The sequence below is a fragment of the Epargyreus clarus genome, unplaced genomic scaffold (assembly GCF_041222505.1).
Source record: "Epargyreus clarus isolate Ecla_fem2 unplaced genomic scaffold, WU_Ecla_fem_2.2 ptg000012l, whole genome shotgun sequence".
Taxonomy (NCBI): Eukaryota; Metazoa; Arthropoda; class Insecta; order Lepidoptera; family Hesperiidae; genus Epargyreus; species Epargyreus clarus.
Window position 1 is genome coordinate 9,409,125 of NW_027332220.1, and position 25,045 is coordinate 9,434,169.

Here is a 25,045-nt window from a genome sequence, read left to right on the forward strand (position 1 = left end):
CACACATACATTCCTCCTTGCTACCCTACACAATCGCTTAATGTAATGAGTATGTGATTAATTCGTATCAAAATCACACATAATCTCTATCAACAAATGTATCCATCCCTACAGATTGGATAAAGGGAACAAACGTGTCTCAGAACAGGTGAGATGGATAAAGACAATTGCTTTCAATGTGGTGAGGATTATCCATGTACCTATTATCTTCACGTGATAATCACGTGATCTCATTGAAGCTGTGATTAACACTTGCAATGGGAAAATACAATTGTTCCCTATTTGAAACCGGCTGTATATTTTCGGATGTATACATAATAATTGTTGTTTTATATAGAGTAAGTTTTCTTATCTGTTATTCTTTCAACCACACCTGTTTTTAATACGCTTTTATTAGCTTCAGACGTATGTATGTTGGTATGTTGGTATTTTCTGGTGCCTACGTCGCCTTTCCTTCATCGCACCACTCGCCGAAAGATGAAGTTCCATCCACATCAACTGAACCCGTGGCGGTCTTCCACGGTTCGGTTTGAACGTTCATATTTGCCGCGTACGTTTAATATGTGGAATGAATTTCCTCCTGAGGTATTCCCTCAGGACTATGACGTGGGGTTCTTCAAGAGGGGTGTAAAAAGAGCTCTCCTTCAAAGCCGGCGATGCATTGGCGACTCCTCTGGTGTTGCAAATGTCCATAGGCGATTGTGACTGCTTTCCATCAGGTAGCCCGTCTGCCTTATCGTTACATACAAAAAAAAACTACCAATCTGCATGAATTTTGGCAAAAGTATATCGTGGCAAAAAAAATGTAAATAAGATGGTCTAAATTTTCGATACCAGAATATTATAAATATTTTGTTAAGGGCAGTGCAAAACCGTAGAGTAGTATTAACGTTTTCTATTATTGTCTAGAAATACGGCAGTGTGTCAGGCAGTTCGAAAAAAAGGCTAGAAAAACCAGCTTATATTTGCACTAACTTTTTCAACTACCTTTGTCCACTCCATAAGTCCAAAATCTACTTAATTTACACATACATAAATATATTTAATGAGCCTCATTTAAACATTTTAATTAATATATCATTATTATGTTTCCATTCAAAGCAGATGAAACCGAAAGCAAAATTAGTTTTATTTTCCATAAAAAAGGGAACATACAAAAGATCTAAAATGTTAGGCAAAGTTCATCTTTAGTAAACTAGGTGGCCCTTTTCTAAAACCCTTTTTTAAGTCTATTAAATTCGGACTCGATTCGAGCAAGAACCCCGAATACCTATCGATGTCAGAGTCAGCTACGAATGTCCATTAAATTCCTAATTTCCTAACGATAAAAAATTAAAGGTTGAACGATCGAGACGTTTCTAGGATTGTCAGTTTTAGGCTGGGACGTGAATCATAGGTCGCCTACTGATGCTACTCTGTTCATGATCATCATCATCATCAATCCATTACTGTCCCACTGTTGAGCACGGATCTCCTCTCAGAATGAGAAGGTTTAGGCCATATTCCACCGTGCTGGCCAAGTGCGAATTGGTAGACTTCACATACCTTTAAAAAGTTTTTTTTTTTAAGATTTCTCAGGTATGCAGGTTTCCTCACGATGTTTTCCTTCCACGTTTAAGCAAGTGATAATTAATTTATAATACGCACATAACTTTGAAATATCGGTGCGCGCCTGGGATCTGTACCTCAAACCCCTCGATCGAGAGGCCACGTTACTTCGCCACTAGGCTGTCACTGCTTTTTATACTCTCTAAAAACGACGATCTTCCATAGCATAATACCAATTTATAAACAAAAGATTCTCATTTTTCTTCAGGTCGTAAATTTCGAACCTAAATTGAAATGTCCAGAAGCCCTTGAACATATCAGCGTAGACGTTAAGTTCAAACGATGTGCTCGAAACTGGGTGTCTCTGATCGAAACGGACGGTTCACTAATGAAAATATCAGGCACGTTCCGATATTATACCCTGGTAATGGCATTAGCCTTTAAAACGTTAATAACTGCTCTGCATACCGAAAAAATATGTCGTTGTCAACCAATTACTGTCCCAACTTGTAGGTATGGTACCTTTCAGAGTTAGAGAGTTTTAGGTGATAGGGTGAAGTGCGAATTGGTAGACTTCACACACCCTTAACATTTTTTTTTTGTAAAGAACTCTCAGTCGATGTTCTCCGTCGTCCGTTATACAAATCGTGGTAACTACGTCATCAGCTCGGGCGTCACTTCTAATACTTTCAGTGGTGTAAGCTTTATAATTTCTAAGAAGCTCTCGGACAGAATTCTGGGATTTGATTCTATTAGTGATAGAATAATAAAACTAAAAATTGATGCCCATCCATATTGCATAAATTTAATACAAGTCTATGCCCCAACGTCAGACTCCACAGAAGAGGCAATTACAAACTTCTATCTCGCATTGGCTAAGGTATATGTAGATATCCCAAATAAAGAACCAACACTAGTGATCGGGGACTTCAATGCGAAAATAGGAAAATCTTCTGTAGATGATCACCTGAAGGGCATTATTGGGAATCACGGCCTAGGTGATAGGAATAGCCGCGGACAGATGCTCCTAGACTTTTGTGCCGAAAACAATATATCGATTATGAATACATGGTTTCAACAACACCCACGTAGATTATACACCTGGATCTCACCAAATGGTAAATATAAAAACCAAATCGACTATATTATGATCAACAGAAGATGGAGGTCTACAATACTCTGCTCCAAAACAAGACCAGGTGCAGACTGTGGCAGTGATCACCAGTTGCTTGTGGCAACACTTAAAATAAGGCTAAAGGCTCAAAGGAAACCCCAATTCAATGCAATTAAAGTTACACGGGACGCCCTCGAGACCTTCAAAGATCTAATAATACCACGCCTACAGCAAATAGACTGTGATCCCTTTGAGTTACCGGAGGCTACATGGTCGAAACTGAAAGCTACAACCTTAGCCACAGCGAAAGAGATAAAAGCTAATCAAAATCCAGTACCAAGGGCAGAATGGATAAGTGCGGAAACCTGGACAGCTATCATGGATAGGAAAAAACTTAAGGAGACGGGAATATCGTCTGGTCCACAACACCAGGAATACAGAAAACTACACCATAAAGTTCAAAATCTATGCAGAAGAGACATAAATGCCCATATTACTAACATCTGTAATGAAATCGAGAAGTCCTCTAACACTTCCAATACAAAAGACCTCTTTGACAAAGTGAGAACGATCACTAGACAATTTAAACCTCGGAATTGGTCAGTGGAAGATGCTCATGGCAAAGTTCTTATAGATAAGAATGAGGTGTTAGACGTTTGGCGCCCTGATTACCAACGACGGCGACTGCGAAAAAGAGGTGGTGCGCAGAGCACAGCTGGCAAAATCTGCGATGAAGCGATTGGAAAAGATATGGAGGAACAGAGGCATTAGCAGAACCACAAAAGTTAAACTTGTAAAGACCCTTATCTTTTCCATATTCCTATATGCTTCAGAGACGTGGACACTGAAAGCAAGAATAAGAGCAAGAATTGATGCCCTTGAAATGTGGTGCTGGCGCAAACTGTTGGCTATTTCTTGGACAGCGCGCCGAACCAATGCGTCAATTCTCTCAGAACTGCATATTCGAACAAGGCTCTCCACGGTTTGCTTGCAACGGGTCCTGAAATACTTCGGCCACGTGGCACGACGAGACCCAGACAACTTGGAAAAGTTGATAGTCGTTGGTCAGGTGGCTGGAAAGCGTTGCAGAGGGAGATCGCCAACCCGATGGACAGATGCTGTCAAGAGAACTAGCAACACCACAATCTACAATTCCATACACATTGCACAGAATCGCAATACTTGGAAGACTATCGTAGACGGGGCTGTTCTTGATGGTCACGACCCTCAGTCATGAGGATTCGACTAAGAAGAAGAAGAAGAAGTTTGGAATTTTAAAATTGGAATTTGGAAAAATGAATACTAGATAACAAAAAAATGAAACCTTATAGCCATATTAATATGCTACTTAGGTATACCATGATTGTATTTTTTAACTAAGGCTATCATTTACAATGAAATCAAATAATGTTATTCTGACTAAATTAACTCTTTTATGTTTAAAACAATATCCATATAAACCTGTCATTTTAAGGATGCTTACCGTAAGCCACATCAAACGACGTATCATCACGGGTAACGTTTTAACGAAACTTCCGTTCCGGGAACGGACAAGATCCCGGCCAATGATTGGAAAACGAAAACGAATCGACCGACGAAACCACGAAAATAGGATCGTTTCGTCGTATCTCTGAATTGTGTCAAATGGAATAAGTGAACTGATAAAGTCGAATGCAGTATTGGTTAACTGTTGAGATATATTTAATTACTTAAAGTAATTCTACAATACCGGTCTTGTTCATAAAAAATACTTATAGAAGGTTTTAAGCACTCATTAGTTAAAGTTTTCGTTAAGCTTATAAAACGTTCCATAAAATTGTTTATTCATAAACGTTCCATAATCCTCCTATAACTAATGTGTCGCTAAAGTCAACTAAATAAATGAAAATGTTGCCATTATAGTGAAGTTCGTCGAACAAATTGACTATCCATAGATAAACATCATTAAATGACATTATTTCTTCCTAAAAAAATATTCTGTCTTGACATTCTTGACAATGCGATGTCGATAAAATCAAATAACATGTCAGTGTCATTGTATTTGTAAATACCGCGAATTTAAAAATGTTTTATATGTTAAAATGGGATGTTAAGCAAAAGTTGTTAAAAGATAAAGGAATGAAAATTGGTTGGATATTAATGTTTTATAGTAATATAATTATTATAAAATTAAATTCAATTAAGTTTCGTTTTGTAAACATTCGCAATATCTTATGGTACTGCCATGTACAAGCCTGTATTTCAGAAGGTGTACCAGGACCTCTGCGAACTAATTTACGATCATTACGTACGAGATCGATTATAAAATTTACTGTTGTAAGTATTTATATTTATGTTATGTGTCCAATTTATATTAAAGGAAAGTGGTATAAAGTTTCTTCTCGGCAAACCTCGTCAAACCGTTACAAATTCAAACATGCGGATAGAAAGTTCGACTTGCTTTGTGTTCCTTGTTAGATTTTCAAGCACTTGTAGCCGATGGATTTTCCCTTTTTTAGTGAATCAAAGGGACTGCCGCTAGCGCTCGAGAAGCGTCCACACGTTACTGAAAGTTTGCATATTCTATAGTCATCACGCTTTCGATTGGTACTTATGTAATTTGTCTATTAACCAGACCAGTGAAATGTTTAAGAAGACGTATTTTTAGTATACTTACGACTGAATTTTTTTAGTCAATCTATTTGCAATAATACTTTATAAAATATAAAATACGATATAAAAACGTTTCATCTGCAGATCGACCTATATTGGGATCTTAGACTATGTACCAAGGCCAATCGCTATTTTGAGGTTGAAAATAAAATTTGTGTTTCGATTCGTCAAAAAATGCGTAACCAATACAAACCACACCATCAAATGTTTCTGTTATTCTGTGAGCTTACAGAAATAACAGAAATGTTTTCACTGTGTTTGTAAAGTACCACAATAAATTACAGCTCGCGAGTTAGTGGCTGTGATAGTTCAGCTTCGACATACATTATGCAAATTGAAATAACGATTTAATTCGCATCAACGCTTGTCCCGTGACATTGTGAATAGCAATTATACAAACAAACAATGTTTACGTTTTATTGTACGTTAAATGGAATAAACAATCTGTTTTTACCACGCTTTTATTAGCTTGTCCTGTATGTATGTAACGGAATCTTTGAACTCGATTTTTACTCACTTTAAACGATCCGATTAATTTTAAATTTTGAACAATTATCAAGAACCGATGACAATACATGATTTAAATAATTTTATCCCATTTACATCATCAGGATCGTCAGGAATCAGGATTAACGATTTTCCTTGTGCAATTTTAACATGGATTTTAGTTTTTAAACTATAATTATTGAAGATTACCTAACTTACATATGAGACTGTGTTACGAGGTAATATCGCGTAAATAATAATTTATATATCCAATGTTTTGCCTTCAAATGACAGACAATTGACATTTTCTTCGTACGCCCATTATTAATTATCAACCTATCTAATGTTTGCTTACCAAAGATCGACAATTCACAATTACTTCATACTAGAAATTATCAAATTGCGATCTTTGGTAATATTTCAATAGATTGAATATTAATAGAAGATACGAACAGTTCTCACTTTTCGATCTGTGGTAGCCAAAAATTGGGTAGATAGAGAATTAATAAAGAGCGTATATGTTGTGGCAGCAACCCGCGCCGGCGACCGCCGACGACAGCTGTGGTAATTTTTCAACATAGACAATTATTATAAGAACAAAAAATTTGAATGTCAGTCCCACATTTTAGAAGAATTCAACGATACAGCATATGTTAAAATTGGTCAAGTCGTTTGAGCTATGCCTCATGTCAAAGATAGATAGATGCATACATACATACATACATACATAGACTCAAATCATTACCCTCCATACTCTGATAAGGATAAAACTTAAAATATTAAGCAATAATTTTAAATTAATTTTATTTACATTTCCACAAATTAATACCCGCTACATATTTAGCTTACACTTTTAAACATCATTATTCGATGTAGATACATAATACTATCAGAAAAAATTTTATTCATCAAAACGCATAAATTAACTGCCTTTCAACTAATTAGTTATAGTATGTTATAGTTTTAGGTATTTATATGAAGTTTAAAATTATGTACAGTACTGTAAATTTTAGAATTAGCACTCAAGAACATTCGAATAGTTTAAAATTTAAAACTATCAAATTGTAACACAAAAAGAGGTACAATGTTTGTAAATAGAGAAGAAACGATACCACTTATAAGAATTCAGGTAAGTTAAAGTTTAGGTAGAACCATAGAACTGTTTACATGATTATATTATTAGAACCCGTTTTGGTAATATTCTACTTCAAGTGTACCCAGTTCGTCAAAATATGAAGTTTTGTAAGACCGAAACTAAAACTGCTGTGCGTATGCGGAAAAAATATTCATTTGCAACTTATATTATTAATTTTGGGGTAGGAGAAAATGATCAAATTTTATACATGTTCTGAATTCGACATTACGTTTTGGACATCTAGACACACGGTAACGAATCAGCCAAGTTCTCAAAAAAGTAAAAGTAGGTGGAAAAATTTAATTCAATATTTTATCATAGTAATTAATTTTTTTGTCGTAATACGAATATCTGTTGTTCAATTAAAATTAGGCAAAATGAATGAAAATGTAACATTGTAAAAAGTAATAGCGTACATCTTTATTAAAGTTTTATGTCGCATGCTTTTAAAATGTTATTACGCAAATGTCGCATGATATAAAAGTTTGCATGATCTTGATAATAAAGCATGATGAAAATCAATTGATGGGCAAAAAATATGCTATTCAATTTGTAGTAAATTTAAGCGAACTTTGTTGAAACTCGACAGAATTTTAAATTATCAGAAAGTAGCTATTCTTTGCACGTGTAGACTAAATCAGTTACTTTTATGAATAAAATAACGTCAATGTAGACGTCTATAGCCGAAGAATCTTTCTTCAATATTACGACACGTGAACCATATCGTACGACTAATCGTACTGTTCTCGCGTTCATTAAATGAATTTTATGAATGAAATGATTATTTAACTATAAGGTTTTTCTGATCATTGTAATCCAATTTATTATACTCATTGAAACAGAAAAGGTACCACCAGATTTTAAGGGGCTAGAGGTGTAAACAGTAGATTTAATACAGTGAAAACCATTTTTCCGGCAGGAAGCAATCAAATTTGTTTTCATTGAATTTTTCAAAGAAAAAAATTATTTGTAATAATGGTAAAATAAACCGAGAGCCCTACTATAAACTAATATTAAGTATACTTAAAAGTATTTTAGCAACAGGACAGGGTTTTTAAATTTCAAAAAAATCACCTAAATAAGTTACCTAATTCAGCTTACTAAATTCAATTAAACCGATTATCTATGGCACCCTATGGGCCCCTCATTATCCTATTCAATTCCACTGAATCATTGTGGATAAATAAGTAATTCAGAAACAAAACCTTAATACAAATTAAAATTCCTTTAAAACTCATCGCGATCGTGATCGTAAAGATCAAATTTCCCTACGCTCTCACTTTGATCCTATTTCGGTAACATTTCAATAGAAATGATTGTGGATCGCATTTCACAAAATTGATTTTTTATTAAAATCAACCCTTTGTTCGCGGGATTGCTTTATTTTAGCTGAATTGTTTTTATCTACAAATATCTTTATAATAAAGTTGTTAGGATAACAAACTTTAAAAGCAAAATTATAATCTGGTGATGATATTGTTACATGGTGTTACAGTCATTAAAATGTCAAGTTAATCTTCATTAATATTCAAATCTCATTTATTCAAAATTGACTCATACAGAACTCCTTTTAAACGTCAATAATTAACATAATTATTATAATTACAAAATACGAGTACGAGAACCCTAGGAAGAAAATTATCCACTAATGTACTTCAAAATTACAAGTACTTCAAATAGTTGTCTTGCTTTGGTGATAATAGATAATTATAATCAACACATAATTCGTACCATACTCCTATCTTCTATCTTTATTCTATCTTTACAAAAAGCTAATGCTGAAGCTAAACATTACACCAAATTTAATGTTTTATTATCTACTCACTTTTTAATTCTATGCGATAAAGCTAAAATGTTGACGGCGCCTGGCAATTCACTGCACATATCTACTTGATACACTACAGCATACTCGTCATATGAACTACAACTTTCTTGATTGGGCAACTAGCACTTATAACTATTTGATACAATACAGCAGACCCATTCAACTACAATTTATCAACTTTGCAGGCAGAAGAAGGGACCAGTCGGACATCGGAGGGCGAGGACAATGATGGCAGCGAGGTCAACGCGGCCTCCTCCAGGGCCCTCTCCGCAGCCACGTCTAGAGAGGAGGACGACGACTCTAGCAACAACGCTAGCACTGAAAGCAAGAGTCCCAGGCAGAGGTAACGAGCTCTATCTTTGCATGCTCTTACACAACTTATCTATGTAGATGTTATCATTAATCAATAAGATCATTTACACTTGGAGAAACCAGCAATTGGATACAGCGCCATCTGTTATCGCTGTTAACAATAAAAGCAACATGGAAAATCACTTTATCTGAACTTGCATGATTTATTACCAAATCTATTTTGAAAATAGCTGAAAAGCTACCGAGAGTTCAGATCTACGTATATTTTTAACCTTGTGCGCTATTCACCACAACCATTCTCAAAAGTGTTATAAGATACCATGTTTACTAAAATTTGGTAATCCTTGATAGATGGTAGGGCATTATCTAGTTAAATAAAAATGAGATTTGAGAGATGGTTAATTATCTTTATTAATATTCTAATTATGATATCTTCATTATAAAATTCTTCTAGAAAATTTATAAATATTTATACAATCAAAGAGGTAGGTTGCATTTTAACTAAATTTGCTTAATATGTAAGTATTTTACTTACGTGTATTTCGTGCGTATAATATCGCGAAAAATACAATGTGAGTAAAATAAAAATTGTATCTTAAACAGGAGTAAAAAATATTAGGTTTTTAGTAAAAAAAATGAACTTATTAAGAATTTATAAATTCTAAAACATTTTTTCGATATTGTACTTAAAATATATATTGAACATCTTTATAAAGGGAATAGTTCATTTTAGCTTTAGAACTGTTTTAAAGGACGGGTAAAGAATATTACTATTATTTTTATCGACCATTTGTAAAATGTATATAAAACATAACTAAAAATTTACGAACATATAAAAAATAATTATTTTATACTTCTTGTTTATAAAATGTACATTATACATATACATTGATGTACAAAATGTATGTATGTCTATATAACATACATTGTTTATTATTAAGTATACATTATATTTACATATGTACCATATTTTGCTGTATAAAATGAGCCCCAAAAATATACATACTAAAAAAACGCATAGAGTATTCAGTTATACAACTATATGTTTGTGTGTAAATTGTACATAGCAGTGATAGCCTAGTGGTTAAGAAACTCGGCCTCTCGATCGAGGGGTCCGAGGTTCAAATCCCAGGCAGGCATCTCTGATTTTTCAAAGTTATGTGCGTATTAGAAATTAATTATCACTTGCTAAACGGTGAAGGAAAACATCGTGAGGAAACCTGCATACCTGAGAGATTTATAAAAAAAAAAAAAAAAAATCTCAAAGGTATGTGAAGTCTACCAATACGCACTTGGCCAGCACGGTGGACTATGGCCTAATCCTTCTCATTATGAGAGGAGACCCGTGCCCAGCACTGGGCCAGTAATGGGTTGTTGATTATGAAATTGTACATATATAATTTTTACTTTATACTCTGTATGTTTATCAGTAAAAATATAATTAATGATATCAACCCCTCCTACCCTATTTAAATTAAAATTAATGACGATCCCTATCTGGGTAAGGCTAATTCGATCGTACGAAATGATTACAGCGTATCCAGTAGCTAAACCCACCCTACCGGTCCCTTCGTATCAACAAACTTGGCATTTTTTTATTATTTACTTTGATTTGAAAATCGTCAAGAAGTCAATGGATCTTATCTAGGTGTAGTCTTAGGTCGCTGTATTGTTTTCTATCTTAAGTTTCTGAATGCCCTAAGGTTTACAAGGAATTATCTAAAGCTGACATGAATATATAACTAAAATTTAAGTACCTATTGCTTAAGATTTAAAAATAACTGACAGTTTTTATCTATGTGCATGAATCCGACGACGAACGAGAAAAACATATTATCGAGAAGACTTTTATGTTACTATCAGAAAAATATAGAGAAAACTTAGTAATAGGGTTCCGTTTTTACACTTTGGGTAGGTACGGAACCCGAAAAATAACAAATATAGGAAATACGGATAACTAGACGACGTAAAATCGTTAACAGCGTTTTTGTGAGATATCCTAAAATGACTCATACTCATAATGTTTCATTATAAAATATTTTTTACATAATCGAACAAGTAAACAATACCTAAACATTTTTTGATCTTATTTCATAAACCTTTATTATACTGAAATAACAATAACTGGATTTAGTGCTAGAATCATTCTTACCATTCAATTTATAAGCTGAAGAAATCTGGTGACAAAATACCATATCGTTTACATACCATAATAATAAACTATTTACAGTGAAACTAAGGTAATTTCATCCCTTATGTACCTACTTTATTTCTATTATTTATAAATTCATATTCAAAGTTCAAATCGCTATAACTGTAGTTCTATTACATTACACCATCGACCCTCATGTGAGTCGACGTATGACATTTTAATTGAGTTATATTCTTATATAAGGTATATGAACATGTAGGTTAATTCCCCTTAACTTACTTATAGGCAACTTGCATGAATAACCCTCTTTACCCAAATGGTGTGTTAACTAGATCATACCATTGTAAAATAGCCCTATTTCAAATAACTGTTCTGGTTCTGGTGTTCTGCTTTGAAGGGTAAGGGTGACATCCTTTTCCCTCTTACTCCATCTTTGCCCTCAGGGGATCTGTAGTCGATATCAAGTGGGAATATAATCTTGTCTGGGGTTGATTATAGATGTCCATGGGCGGAATTAGTCACTTACCATCAGGTGGACTGCATGCCTTTATTACAAAAAACCATATCCAATTTTAAGTAACCTGCATGATGATCTTACCTTACAAATGATAAATTTCACTGATCACCTGACTTTTCATTGCATATGAAAGTTTAATTATTTATTTAAACCACAAATTATGCAATTTTTGCATTGCTTAGAAATGGGCATGCGATGAGAATAAGTGATAGTGATTCAAAACTGTTATAATACTTATCTTATAAAATAGTGTTATATGTGAACGCGACCAATAATGTCATTATATATCTTCGATCACTAATAAGAACTTATATATGTATAGAACTGTCAATGTCTATGTCTAAAATAAGGTTATGAATGTACCATAGATATATTATCCTACTGACGTATATTATATCTATGGAATGTACACTAGTGAAATCCACTTGATTACGAATAAATATTATTGTGCTGTACAACTTGGAATACTTCTTCCTATGCCTTTACAAACAATAATATATATATATCTGTTATTTACGTACATTATTTTCTAACATTGTCAAAAAGTATAAGAAAAATATGTTACAATATTAATTATTTAGTTGATTAGCATTTAGGTTTTTTTAATAGTAAATTGTTTACTATTTTGTCGTCCGCAAACCTAAAGAAAATACAACAAATATCTGTTAAGTAATACTTGCAGTATTTGACAAAAGTTTAACGGAGACACTTTTGAACGAGATCAAAACTCGGGCAAAAAGTCCACTAACTCGGGTATGTTTATTTGCGCCCACTCCGAAACTGTAGTTAACTTTAATGAAGTTCACTTTGACTCAGAAATGCGGACTTCCCTACTTTAATCAGGTAATATAGCCCAGTGGGGTACATTTCGACACTTCACTTCAGTTTGTAACACGGTCCTCAATACATACATACATAAAAATAAAATAAAAAATAAAATACTGATTTTGTGAAGTGTTAAAATGGAGTAGCAAATGAGCATGCAGTCCACCTGTGTGTCTACAGCCAGACAATCCGAAAAAGATCAACCCTAGAGAAGATTAAATGCCTTTCTGAGGTCGGCCACACATGCGCGGCTACCCTTGAGAACTAAGCTGGAACGCCTCGGAAAATTAGAAGTAAAACTCCGAAAGCACCACCGCCACACATATTTCTACATAATAACAGCATTATTATTCGCTGCTGTGTTCTGATTTGACGGGTGTGGCAAAGGAGATATACTTTTCCGAGGTGTTACAGCTTATTCCTCAGGTGTAGCGGCGCACCTGTGGCTGACCTCAGGTAGGAATATCTAATCTTATCTGGGCGGCAGAACCACTTACCATCACGTGATTTTGCTTCAGTCTTAAAAGCATACATAAGACAGTGACCTGCGCTCCTTAAGTCAGCTGTTGACCTACACTGGAGAGTAGGTATTGAGGACCACTTAACCGAGGCAGAAAATCGATACCAATCTACTACGAAGCCTGCTGAAGTTTAATAAAAACCTATCTGCGCTGATTACTGAATAACGACATGTTCAGCAAAAGAGAAATAAGTTTACTTTTTGTTTGTATGTACTTTCTATGTTTGCGACGATGTTGTCAGATGTAACGAGGAGTACGGCAGTGTTTTTACCAAGTTAAGTAAATCTAATCTTAATAAATTTAATCTTTTAAAGCTTTAGCCTCTTCCGTTAAAGACCCGTCAATGCGGGTTCAAGGTTTAAATCTCGGGCAACCTCTGATTTTTAAAGTTATAGGTGCAATAGAAATAAATTATCACTTGATTAAATAGTGACGAAAAACATCACAAGAAGATCTGCACGTTAAGAATTCTTTAAAAGAGTTCTCATAGGTGTGGGAATTCTACCAACCTGTTCTTGGCAAACGCAGCAGAATATATCCTGAAACCCTCTCCCTCTGCGAAGAGATCCGTGCCCAGCAGTAGGATCGCAATGAATTCATATGAAAACTAAAACCAAACGTATTTACATCGCAGTATTTAAGTAAGTTTTATAACTTAATTATTTTGTTAATAAAACCGCACACTAATATTAATTCTCACAACTTTTTAAATTAAACAAAATGAACAATGTGTTTTATAAGCTCCCTAAAAAGATAGCTCTACTGTTTTCTTTGGTCTTACGAGTATATCTGGAAATATTGTCGCTACAGTTACTCCCGGATTGTGATTCTGTATTTCTCTATCATAGCAACAATATTGGAAACTGTTTGAACATCTGTGACCACTTGTTCAGCGAACTTTTGCCTTTTTCTATTAAATAAATAACGTTTTGATGACTCATAGCCCCATTCTAGGGGTTTTTGTGTCATTGGTGCCATGGATACAAACAACAGCAATAATCTAAAACACGGAAGAGAAATCCAAATTCATCATTTAGATATCTGTCTGACCGGGAATCGAACCCTCCCTCCCTCTGCATTCCAGCTACGAGTATGGTGACCGCTCTACTTTCTTACTAGAGATTTTAATCGAAAAGAGACAATTTTATTAAAAAAAGAAGGGGAAATTTCGTTAAATAAAATATAAATATTGATTTAAAACATTCGAAAAAAACCATGTTATGTAAATGTTTTTGTAACTTTAATAATTTAAACACAATATTTATTATGTAGTACTAATTTACACATGACGAGCACGGTGAACGATGAGCTAAACTTCAATCTAAGAGGAGGAGACCCGTGCCCAGCAGTGGGACAGTAATGTGTTGACGACGACTCTTTTTTTTTATACTATAGGAGTAGCAGACGAGCATGCAGTCCACCTGATGGTAAGTGGCTACTGCCGCCCATGGACATCTGTAATCAACCCCAGATAGGATTAGTATTCCTACCTGAGGTCGGCCACAGACGCGCCGCTACCCCTGAGGACTAAGCTGGAACGCCTCGGAAAAGTCTGTCTCCCTTACCATACCCTTCAAACCGGAACACAGCAGCGCCTAACACAGCTGTTATTAGGTAGAAATAGGTCTGGTAGTGGTGCCGCCGGAGTCGAACCACAAAGGGCTCTACCACTCTATTTCAACACATTAAAACAAACAAACATAACTAAATTAATTCATGAAGTTGAGCTTTCAACCGAATTAAAGTTTATCACACAAAGCCGAAATCGAGTTGGATCTCGACTCTCATCTTATCTGACAGATGACAGATGTCAAAAGATATAATCCCCTAAATTAAACTTCGGGATCGGCGTCTAACGGGTCACAGAACTGGGATTCCGTAAAATGATTTCCTTTGCTAATATAGGACTTGAATATCACACCATATGCTATTAAAATTGTTGGTAGAGTACAATGGTAGACTTAGACGTATCCAAAGACACCTCATATAGTAAAATCTGCTTAATTGTTTGGGCTGCAAGACGGCTAAAGGATAAGACATAGAAAGGTACTTACGTTCGAAAAATATTATTCTTAGCGGTGGGGTTAAAAGACATAATGCGCTCTATTTTAGAAACTCGCTCTTTTTATGGAGGTTTGAATCTAACACATCTCGTATGTTTGAAAGTTATGTGCGCATTAAAAATTAATTATCACTTGCATAAACGGCGAAAGAAAACATTGTGTAGAAACATACTCGCTTAAGAGTTCTCAAAGGTACGTGAACTCTACCAATTCACATTTTGGCAACGGTGGACTAAACCCATATTACCCTGAAATAGAGACCCGTACTTAAAAGTAAAAATCGGTTAACGACAACGACTATTATAATATTTTTAGAACACAAAAACGAAAACACATGCTTTGAATTATATCCGCAAAAAAAGCCGTAATTTGCCTAGACGCACGGCCGTTATTCCACCAAATTCAGGGATTTTACTTACACATAGCCAGTATAACAGGCTTTAAATAAACAAAATCATATTCTTTCTACGATATAGAACGCCGATCGGCGCCGAAGCGGCAGTGTGCAGTGACACGAGCTAATTAAATAAAGGCGTACGTTATGATTCCACTCTTCTTTTTGTCGATGGAACCTTGAACTTAGGCTAAAACGGTTGTACGACCAAGGTTATGTTAGTCGGTAGTTGGATAGACAGTTTTTGGACGTAAGTCAGTAAATTGTGATGCATAGACAATATAATGCTTTTAAATTGAATGTGTAAAATTAGAATCAGAACACAGCTCTGACTTACCAAGTTTTGGGAGTGGATCTGTGTCCAGCAGTGGGGTAGTAATGGGATTGATGATAATTAATCAATCCATGAGCAGTGAGAAAGTGAGAACCTAGTGGTTAAGAAACTCGGCCTCTCGATCGAGGGTCCGAGGTTCAAATCCCAGGCACGCACCTCTGATTTTTCAAAGTTATGTGCGTATTAGAAATTAATTATCACTTGCCAAACGGTGAAGGAAAACATCGTGAGAAAACCTGCATACCTGAGAGATTTATAAGAAAAAACTCTAATCTATGTGAAGTCTACCAATACGCACTTGGCCAGCGCGGTGGACTATGGCCTAATCCTTCTCATTATGAAAGGAGACCCGTGCCCAGCAGTGGGACATGGATGGGTTGATCCTAAATCCATCCACAAACTGGAATTACATTTTCTATGTCAAAGAGAATAAAAAACTTAAAAAATAGCAAAATCCCTACCAACGTAAACATGGATGTACGACCATGTCTTAAGGATCCAACCAACTTCCATATTTCGTGTCTTTATCTACCACCTTGGCCAATAAATCCTAGATTTTGTTTGAAGTCTTAGACTACAAAATTTTTTTAGTCTAAGACTACAAAAATTTGTACTGACTAAAAAATACTTTAATCTAATCTCATAGATTAGTAAAGATTACTCACTCCTAACTAGAAAATGTACCCAGTTTTGAGAATTGAAATACTTGCGTAAAAAAGTTTTGCCACGTATCCGTGCTAAAATATCCCCAAAATATTTGAAATAATTATTTATTTATTATGTAAATTCATGTAAATTACGCAGTATTAGTTATTTATTCGTAAATTTCCTCTAAAAATGTTTTTATTTGTCAAGAATTCAAAAAAAGAACTTACGATAATAAGCCATTTGTGGCTTCATTCAATTTCGAGGCGGAGAAGTATCTTTACTAATCTATGTCTAATCTATAAATATAGCGTTATTTTTACAAAAACCTACTATATATACTTTATCTATTTAGCCTATTTTCGGAACATGTTTGCGTTGCGTAGGCAGGCATACATGTAATTGATTGTGACCTAAAATGTGTAATGGCTTCATATTAGTTTTCAGATCAATTACCAGTGCAAATAAACCTTTGGTTACTATTATACTAGTGTTTTATCAGCCATCAATTCACATACCTACATTTCTATTTCTATGCTGCCTACATACATTATCGATTATTGATTATATTGCTAAGTATGTACGACCTTGTTTATGATAAAAGTAGGTTAGTATTATAATGATCATTATTATTACAGCTATGCTGGACAGGTTATTCAGATTGAAGGTTTAGGTAGGCAATACTCCACTGGCTGGTTAAAAGTGGTAGAACCCTTTGTGGTTAGAGTCCGGCGGCACCACTTCTATACCTATTTCTGCCTAATAACAATGTTAAACGTTACTGCGTTATGGTTTGAAGGGTGTGGTAAGAGAGACATACTTATCCGAGGCGTTCCAACTTAGTCCTCAGAGGTAGCCGCGCATCTGTGGCAGACCTCAGGTAGATCTCGGGTGGCAATAACCATAGGTGGACTGCATGCTCGTTTGCTACTTGCTTCAAATCTTAAATATATATAACTCAAAGGTGACTGACTGACATAGTGATCTATCAACGCACAGCCCAAACCACTAGACGGATCGGGCTGAAATTTGGCATGCAGGTAGATGTTCAGACGTAAGCATCCGCTAAAAAAGGATTTTGATCAATTCTACCCCCAAGGGGATAAAATAGGGGATGAAAATATTACTTCGTAACGCGAGCGAACCCGCGGGCGAAAGCTCGTATAAAATAAATTTGTAAGACAGAAAGATTTGAAGCACCACAAATTCACATACACCACATATATTTTTATAACACAGGAGTAGCAGACGAGCATGCCACGTAATATGGACCTATGGAATAAGCTGAAATGCCTCGGAATAGTAGGTATGTCTCCCTTAATGCATCCTTCTAACCAGAACACAAAAGCGGTTAACACTGCTGTTAGCAGAAATCGACCCCTCCTACGTTTAATATCGTAACTGCAATATGACAACTTTACAGGAGAACGTTTCAAAGTTTCGAATATGTTAAAATGCGAATAAAATCTACATTTCTGCAGGTATATCTATGAAACTTGGTATATATGTTTTATTTTATACGCTTTATAACTTTACTTGTGTTGATAAAACACATTAAAGTAAGGCAATTTATACAATAAAAACGAAAAGGTACTTTTGTGGGTTACGATATTATACGTAGAAGAGGTCAAAATAGGTGTGGCAATGGTGCCGCCGGAGTCAAACCACAAACAGCTCTACCACGTTCAAAGATGTTAGTATTTCACAAAATGAACAATATAAACAAAATCATATTAGATGGTATGGAAAATGTACTGAACGAGTCGATTCTGTTTAGCGGTATCGATTATTTTATTCTCGGATTAAGGGATGCCGCCGACACTGACACATTTATAAGGCCAAGCAAAAGAGCATGAACTCAATACTATTAATACCAGAGGTTATATAATTATTACAGCAGTGATAGCCTAGTGGTTAAGAAACTCGGCCTCTTGATCGAACGATCCAAGGTTCAAATCCTAGGCACACACCTCTAATTTTTCAACTTTAGGTCCGTATTAGAAGTTAATTATCACTTGCTTAAACGGTGAAGGAGAACATCGTGAGGAAACCATCGTGACTTATATAAATTACAATTTTGCCAGCGCGGTGGACTATGACCTAATCCTTCTCATTCTGTGAGGAGACCCGTGCCCATCACTAATGGATTAGAATGAATATAATTATTGTCAGCAAACAATAGCTTTTTGACAGATTAAAGATTACAGATTAAACTAGTATGGTTGGACAGAATAGGAACAATCACCACATTTATTTCTAGTTTTAGGTGTATTAAAAGTAGTAGAATCCCTGTGTTTCGACTCCGGTGATACCTTTATCTACCTATAACTGCAGTGGTAAGCGCTGTTGTTTTCTGGTATGAAGGATATGATAAGGGAGACATACTTTTCAGAATGTTATCACATTTTTAGATTGGCTGACTTTGATGTTTGAAGTTTGATGTATTTCCCTTATATTTCTAATCACTTCTGATACAATCCACTAGGGGCGCTGATTGGAAATGTATGGGCAAATACGTAAACAAATATGAAAACAGACATTTTTGTAAAAATGTAAAAACTCATATTAAGGGTAGGTACAGAATATTGCGGTAAGCCAAATCAAATTTAGCGTCAAGTGGTCACAATCAACCCCCAAATACTCAACGATGCTTAACTTTGAAAATCTGTTACTATACACGCTGTGGGAGGCTTTGATTTTCAAGATACACTTACAGAACGCTATCTTAAGGCTATACTTAGTCCTCAGGGGAAGCGTGCGACTTCGAAACGGACTCGGATATGGAATTAGAGCATAACGGGTCAAAGTAACCACTTAATTCCAAAGAGATTGCTTTTGGTTATTTCTGTTATACAAATATAATATTACTAAGTATCCAAGATAGATATGAAAGCAAAAAACCGCCTGTACAAAAGGAGAATAAATCTCTTCCTGGAATCCTTATAAAACCCATCAATTCAGTTCAATACGCATATTGCACTCTTCAAAAAACAACTTTAAACAATGGCAATCTGACAATATATTAATTGTACTAATCCTTTCAGCAGTTGGAATGATATGACGTAATACAACATTCAACAATAAGCGCAAAAAACGTAAATCTTTCTTGCGATCGAGTAAAAATAAAGTTATTTTCTTAATTCATTTTTAAATGGATTTGTAAGGGAGCTAATACACGATCGACAGTTTATGTCGACGACTGCAACCAACTTTTTTTGACTATAGTCACTTGTTAATAGCGACTTGCGAGATGGCAGGCGGCAACAGTCGTTTTTTTTATAATATAGGAGTAGCAGACGAGCATGCAGTCCACCTGATGGTAAGTGGCTATTGCCGCCCATGGACATCTGTAATCAACCCAGATAGGATTAGATATTCTTATCTAAGATCGGCCACAGATGTGCTGCTACCCCTGAGGACTAAGTTGGAACGCCTCGGAAAAGTCTGTCTCCCTTACCACACCCTTCAAACCAGAACACAGCAGCGCGTAACACTGCTGTTATTAGGTAGAAATAGGTGTGGCGGTGGTGCCGCCGGAGTCGAACCACTAAGGGTTCTACCACCTTCAAAATACTTAATTATAATGATAAATAAATAAAATAAATAATAAATACCTTAATTTTTCTAATCCGTTCAGCAGTTGGCATGATACGATGTCATAAAACATATTAAAACATTTAACGATACGCGCAAAAAACATAAACCTTTCTTGCGATCGGTAAAAATAATGTTATTTTCTTAATTCATGCTTCCATTTTGTAAATGGATGTGTAAGGAAGCTAACACACTACTATCGTCGATTACCATCGCTTGTTGATAGCGACTATGACCGCGTGTTGTTACGACGACCAACTACAATCACTACGACAGGCGGTGACAGTCGATGTCAGTTACCGACGACAACTGGGGCAATTCGGTGATTGACATCGACTGACATCAACGACAGCCGTTTACTATCGTCGACTGACGTCAATCGCCGCAGCTTTTCTTTAACGTCGTCTCTATAGTCGTCGAATATCACTTATGTATACTTGTACACCGCTCATGGCATAATTCTGAGTTTGTTCCCTTTCGCGATTGTTGCAGTGCATAGTATTTTAACAGCACTAGGTAATTATAACATTCTTTGTTTTGTTTATTGCCTTTTGATTGTATTGTTAACGCTTTTTTTTAATTTTTATTTTTTATTATTATTTTTGTGTTTTTTGTTTTTTTTCTTCATTTTTTTTTGTATATTTAGTTTTAAAAATTGTACTGTGTGCTGCAATTGTCTTGAATAAATGATATTATTATAATTATTATTATATTTACTTCCCTGTCGATTTGGTGTTGACTAACGGTGACTGACATCGACTGTCGCCACCCTTCAGCGACCGTCGACAATAATCGTCGAATGTCGCTAGTATATTAAATCACCGTCGCTCGTGTGTTAGTACCCTAAGGAAAGAGAATGTTTATTCTAATATCGCACATCTAATAAAGTGTTGTAATGTAAACCGTTATCAGCATGCACCACGTGTTCGTCGAATTCAGAATCTTTAGAATATTCTGTAAATAGGCCCGTATGGAACATTTTTTAGAACAATTTTCTTCTCTATTTTCGTGAAACCTAAACACGTGTGATATAAAAAGATGTTCTAGACTATTTTGACAGCTAATAGAAGCATAAAAATCAAACGTGTTATTTTTTAGGGTTCCGTAAACAAAGGGTAAAAACCTAACCTTTATAGAAACACTCCGCTGACCGTCCGTTTGTTACAATGCCCTAACATTTCAAAAGTAATAGTAAGGAGTAGTAAGTAATACTTTTACGGAGTGTCTATTATGGTGTATACAACAAGTACTAAAAACAAAATAACTGAAACAATATTATTAAAACAAAATTATCGACTGTTTAAAAATATACCCTGTCACTCCCTTAATTAAGATGACGACATCTTATATGTTAATTAAAATCCGTCAAACTGCTAAAGCTGCAGGACATACTAAAGAATGAGATATACATACCCCCGCAAAACATTACCCTCCGCAGTCTAGTATAACGCCGAAAATATTAAAAGTGGCACCGAACCCTTGTGCGAGTTCGACTCACACTTGACCAATATTAAAGTTAAAACTAAACTTCAATAACAACTTATTTACAAGATTAGTTTATTTCTTCTACAGAAATGATTTTGTCTAACCAAGATTACCAAAACCTTTATTGAATTAGTTAAATTTAACGAAATTAAAATCTCCACTCCACTGCCAATTTGGAGAAGAGATTTATAAACAAAGAACAATAGAACTTTTCTAAGTTAAACGTAACATTGGTAAAGTTTGAAACTTGAAATACGGCTAATTAATTTGTATGGATGATCCAATTAACGCAGTCATTCGATTGAATTGCTCCGTGGAACTTCTGTCTTGGTAAGTATAGATTTACGAGCTTTTGCCCGCGGCTTCGCTCGCGTTACGAAGTAATATTTTCATCCCCTATTTTATCCCCTTGGGGGTAGAATTAATCAAAATCCTTTCTTAGCGGATGCCTACGTCATAACATCTACCTGCATGCCAAATTTTAGCCCGATCGGTCCAGTGGTTTGGGCTGTGCGTTGATAGATCACTATGTCAGTCAGTCACCTTTGAGTTATATATATTTAGATTCTACTTAGGATCGGTTACACCGTAGGCCCGATTAAAACTTTAAAGTTAACTATAACAATAATTTTGACGATGTAACAATTCCGTATAGCACCAAGTTATTGGTCATTAACGTCATTTGTGTAACTGCCACCACGATTTTTAGTTATCGTTGACAGCTACGGAAGTTGACAAAAACTTTAACCGACGGAAATCGACTGGTTAATGTTAAGTGATATTTATTACACGTTAACCACAAGTAAAATGGTACTACCCTTGAATTGCTTGACCGTAGATTTGACTAGTAGATATTGTAGCTGGTTAGCTTTTTGTTAACGTTAAACTTAAATGATGCAACCCACCACTGAAAAGTTGTAATACTTTTTAGAGTTTAACAAGATAAGTTAAGACGGGTTTTTAAGTTTGAAAGGTAGAAGGAATGAAAGGAAAGACACGATAGCTCCGTTTACGTTACAATAAGGTTACGTTTAAAAGTACGATACGTTACGGTCTAAAATAAAATAATAAAACGAATCCAACGACATCTCGTGTTAATAATTCTCCGAGTACAAGTCGAACTCGCATATGGAGGCTTCCGTACCACCAAATGTTCATTATATTTATGTATATATTTCTTATGTGCGTGTGTATGTCATTGAACTCCTCCTAAACAACTGGACTGATTTTGATGAAATTTGTTGTATGTGTTCAAGGGGACTTGAGAATAGTTTAGATTCGCAATTTAGTCCGTGGGAAAAGGTTTTTTTAATTAATTTTGAATTCGTAAGTAGTTATACAATCGGAAACTATGCATTTGATCAAGTGATGATCTTTAGCAAAGTTGTTGTCCAAGAGCCCACGAGGGTTTGGGAGTTGGAAAGACCAATTTTCGACAGATGGCACAACTGTCATTCCAATGCAGGTACAAATTTTCCGTTTCATGTATGTCATATTAGTTCTTTAAAATGCGGGCGAAGCCGCGGGCACCACTAGTATTTTATAAAATAACCATATTAAAATATGTTTTATTGTTATTATTTGTATTTATTATAATAACAGTAATAGTTTTACTACTATAACTGCTATTATAATACGTATTGTTGTACTGTAACAAATTCAACTATCTTTCTTGTACGTAGTATTTGTTGTTATAGTTGTCACCGTTATGTATCCTCTGTAAAAAATTCAAGTTTCTATCTATTACGGTTCCAAAGCCCTCTGACAGACGGACAGACAGCGAAGTCTCAGTAATAGGGTTCCGTTTTTACCCTTTGGGTACGGAACTCTAAAAATTGTCAAGCCGTTTGTGTTATAGGGCGTGCGGTAAAATAAGACATAAATACATACCCTCGAAAGATATTACCCTCCGCATTGGGGTAAAAAATTACGACGTACATTAAGGACACGACAAATTGTCTGCCTTGTAAATACCAATTACAACAAAAATGTCACAGACTGTTGTCATGTGGAGCGTGTTTACATACGTATTATAACGAGCTCTCTCTTGTTAATATCAAATTAATGTAATCTTTATGAATATAGCCTAGCATATTGTAAGGTTATATATGAAATATTGAGGTGTAACATTGATGATTTCATGTAAATTTTTGGGACATAGAGCAGTGACTATATTTTCGTGTGTGTGTGTGTGTTCACACATTGTTCCAGGTTCGGTTCTCGGCCAGATAAGCATCTTAATGTTGGATTTAAATCTCTTTTTAGGTCTTGCGTATAGTACGTATATGTATATATTTATATAATTATACTAGCTAGTCAGCTAGTAATTCATGTTATTGGAAACAAAAGGGACTTTATCCACTTAGTGTAAGTGAATTTATTCACTACAATGATGGCAGGGCGACTTTCTGACACAAAAATGTTGCAAGCTCAATCTCCGGTAAGCCATAAATCTTAATAATGAATTAAGATTTCGTTTCTAGGTCAGTGTATTTTTGTGCTTGTCTTTGTGTGTGTCCAATATCCATTGCACTCACAACACAAAATAAAAATAAGTAATAATAACAATTAGTAATAAATATAATAAAAATAGTTTAGTGTGTGTTTAGAAGCGTATTATCTGTTACTAAAACGGTAATACACCAATCTAATGCCATCGAAATAGCTCCCACAAGTGATCTACGGCAATATACTTAATGACGTCACAGTACGTGGGTGCCGGTAATCCAGCGAGCATCGCAAATCGAACGTTTTTGCCGCGCCCCGAACGGACCCATTATGCGATGTGATTGTGGGACGTCTCAGTGAACTGACTGACATTGCCTTCCTTATTTATACTTTTGGGGCTAATTGGAGTGCGTGTACAGTAGGACTTTATTAATACCGCAATAAAATTGTATTTATTTAACGATAATTCTATCATGGTGGCGGAGTGGTCAACATAGTTTCTGACACACAAAGGGTCGCAGGTTCGATACTCGTTCAGTCATACACCTAAATAATTATTTTTTTTTTCTATTCTGGCTAATATGTTTAATATTCGGCATTGTTTGTTCAAGGCTTACACGACACTAGCAACAGTTTTTGGTGGGTGTAAAAAGTGTATTTTCTGTTACATAAAAAGGTACACTTATGTAAAGCCGACCATCGAAATAGCTCCCAATGTGATCTACGGCAACATACTTAATGACGTCACAGTACGTGGGTGCCGGTAATCCAGCGAGCAACGCAAATCGAACGTTTTTGCCGCGCCCCGAACGGACCCATTATTCGATGTGATTGTGGGACGTCTCAGTGAACTGACGAATGAAATTGCCTTTCTTATTTATACTTTTGAGGCTAATTAAAGTGCGTGTACTGTATAACTTTATTAATACCGCAATAAAATTGTATTTATTTAACGATAGTTCTATCATGGTGGCGGAGTGGTCAACATAGTTTCT

At 35.3% G+C, this 25,045-nt stretch overlaps 2 protein-coding genes across 2 annotated transcripts in view; both read left to right on the top strand.

The window, feature by feature from the left end:
* Positions 1-2,167: 2,167 nt before the first annotated feature.
* Positions 2,168-3,433, top strand: LOC140746495 (uncharacterized). The gene has a single exon (XM_073078649.1). The coding sequence runs from the start codon at positions 2,168-2,170 to the stop codon at positions 3,431-3,433; it is 1,266 nt and encodes a 421-aa protein (XP_072934750.1).
* A 3,451-nt stretch (positions 3,434-6,884) lies between these two features.
* Cngl (Cyclic nucleotide-gated ion channel-like) overlaps positions 6,885-25,045 on the top strand; it is a 108,323-nt gene continuing 90,162 nt past the window's right edge. Inside the window, exons 1-2 of the mRNA XM_073078650.1 lie at positions 6,885-6,929; positions 8,946-9,103. Coding sequence (XP_072934751.1) covers positions 6,885-6,929; positions 8,946-9,103 — 203 coding nt within the window. The remainder of the gene's footprint in view (positions 6,930-8,945; positions 9,104-25,045) is intronic.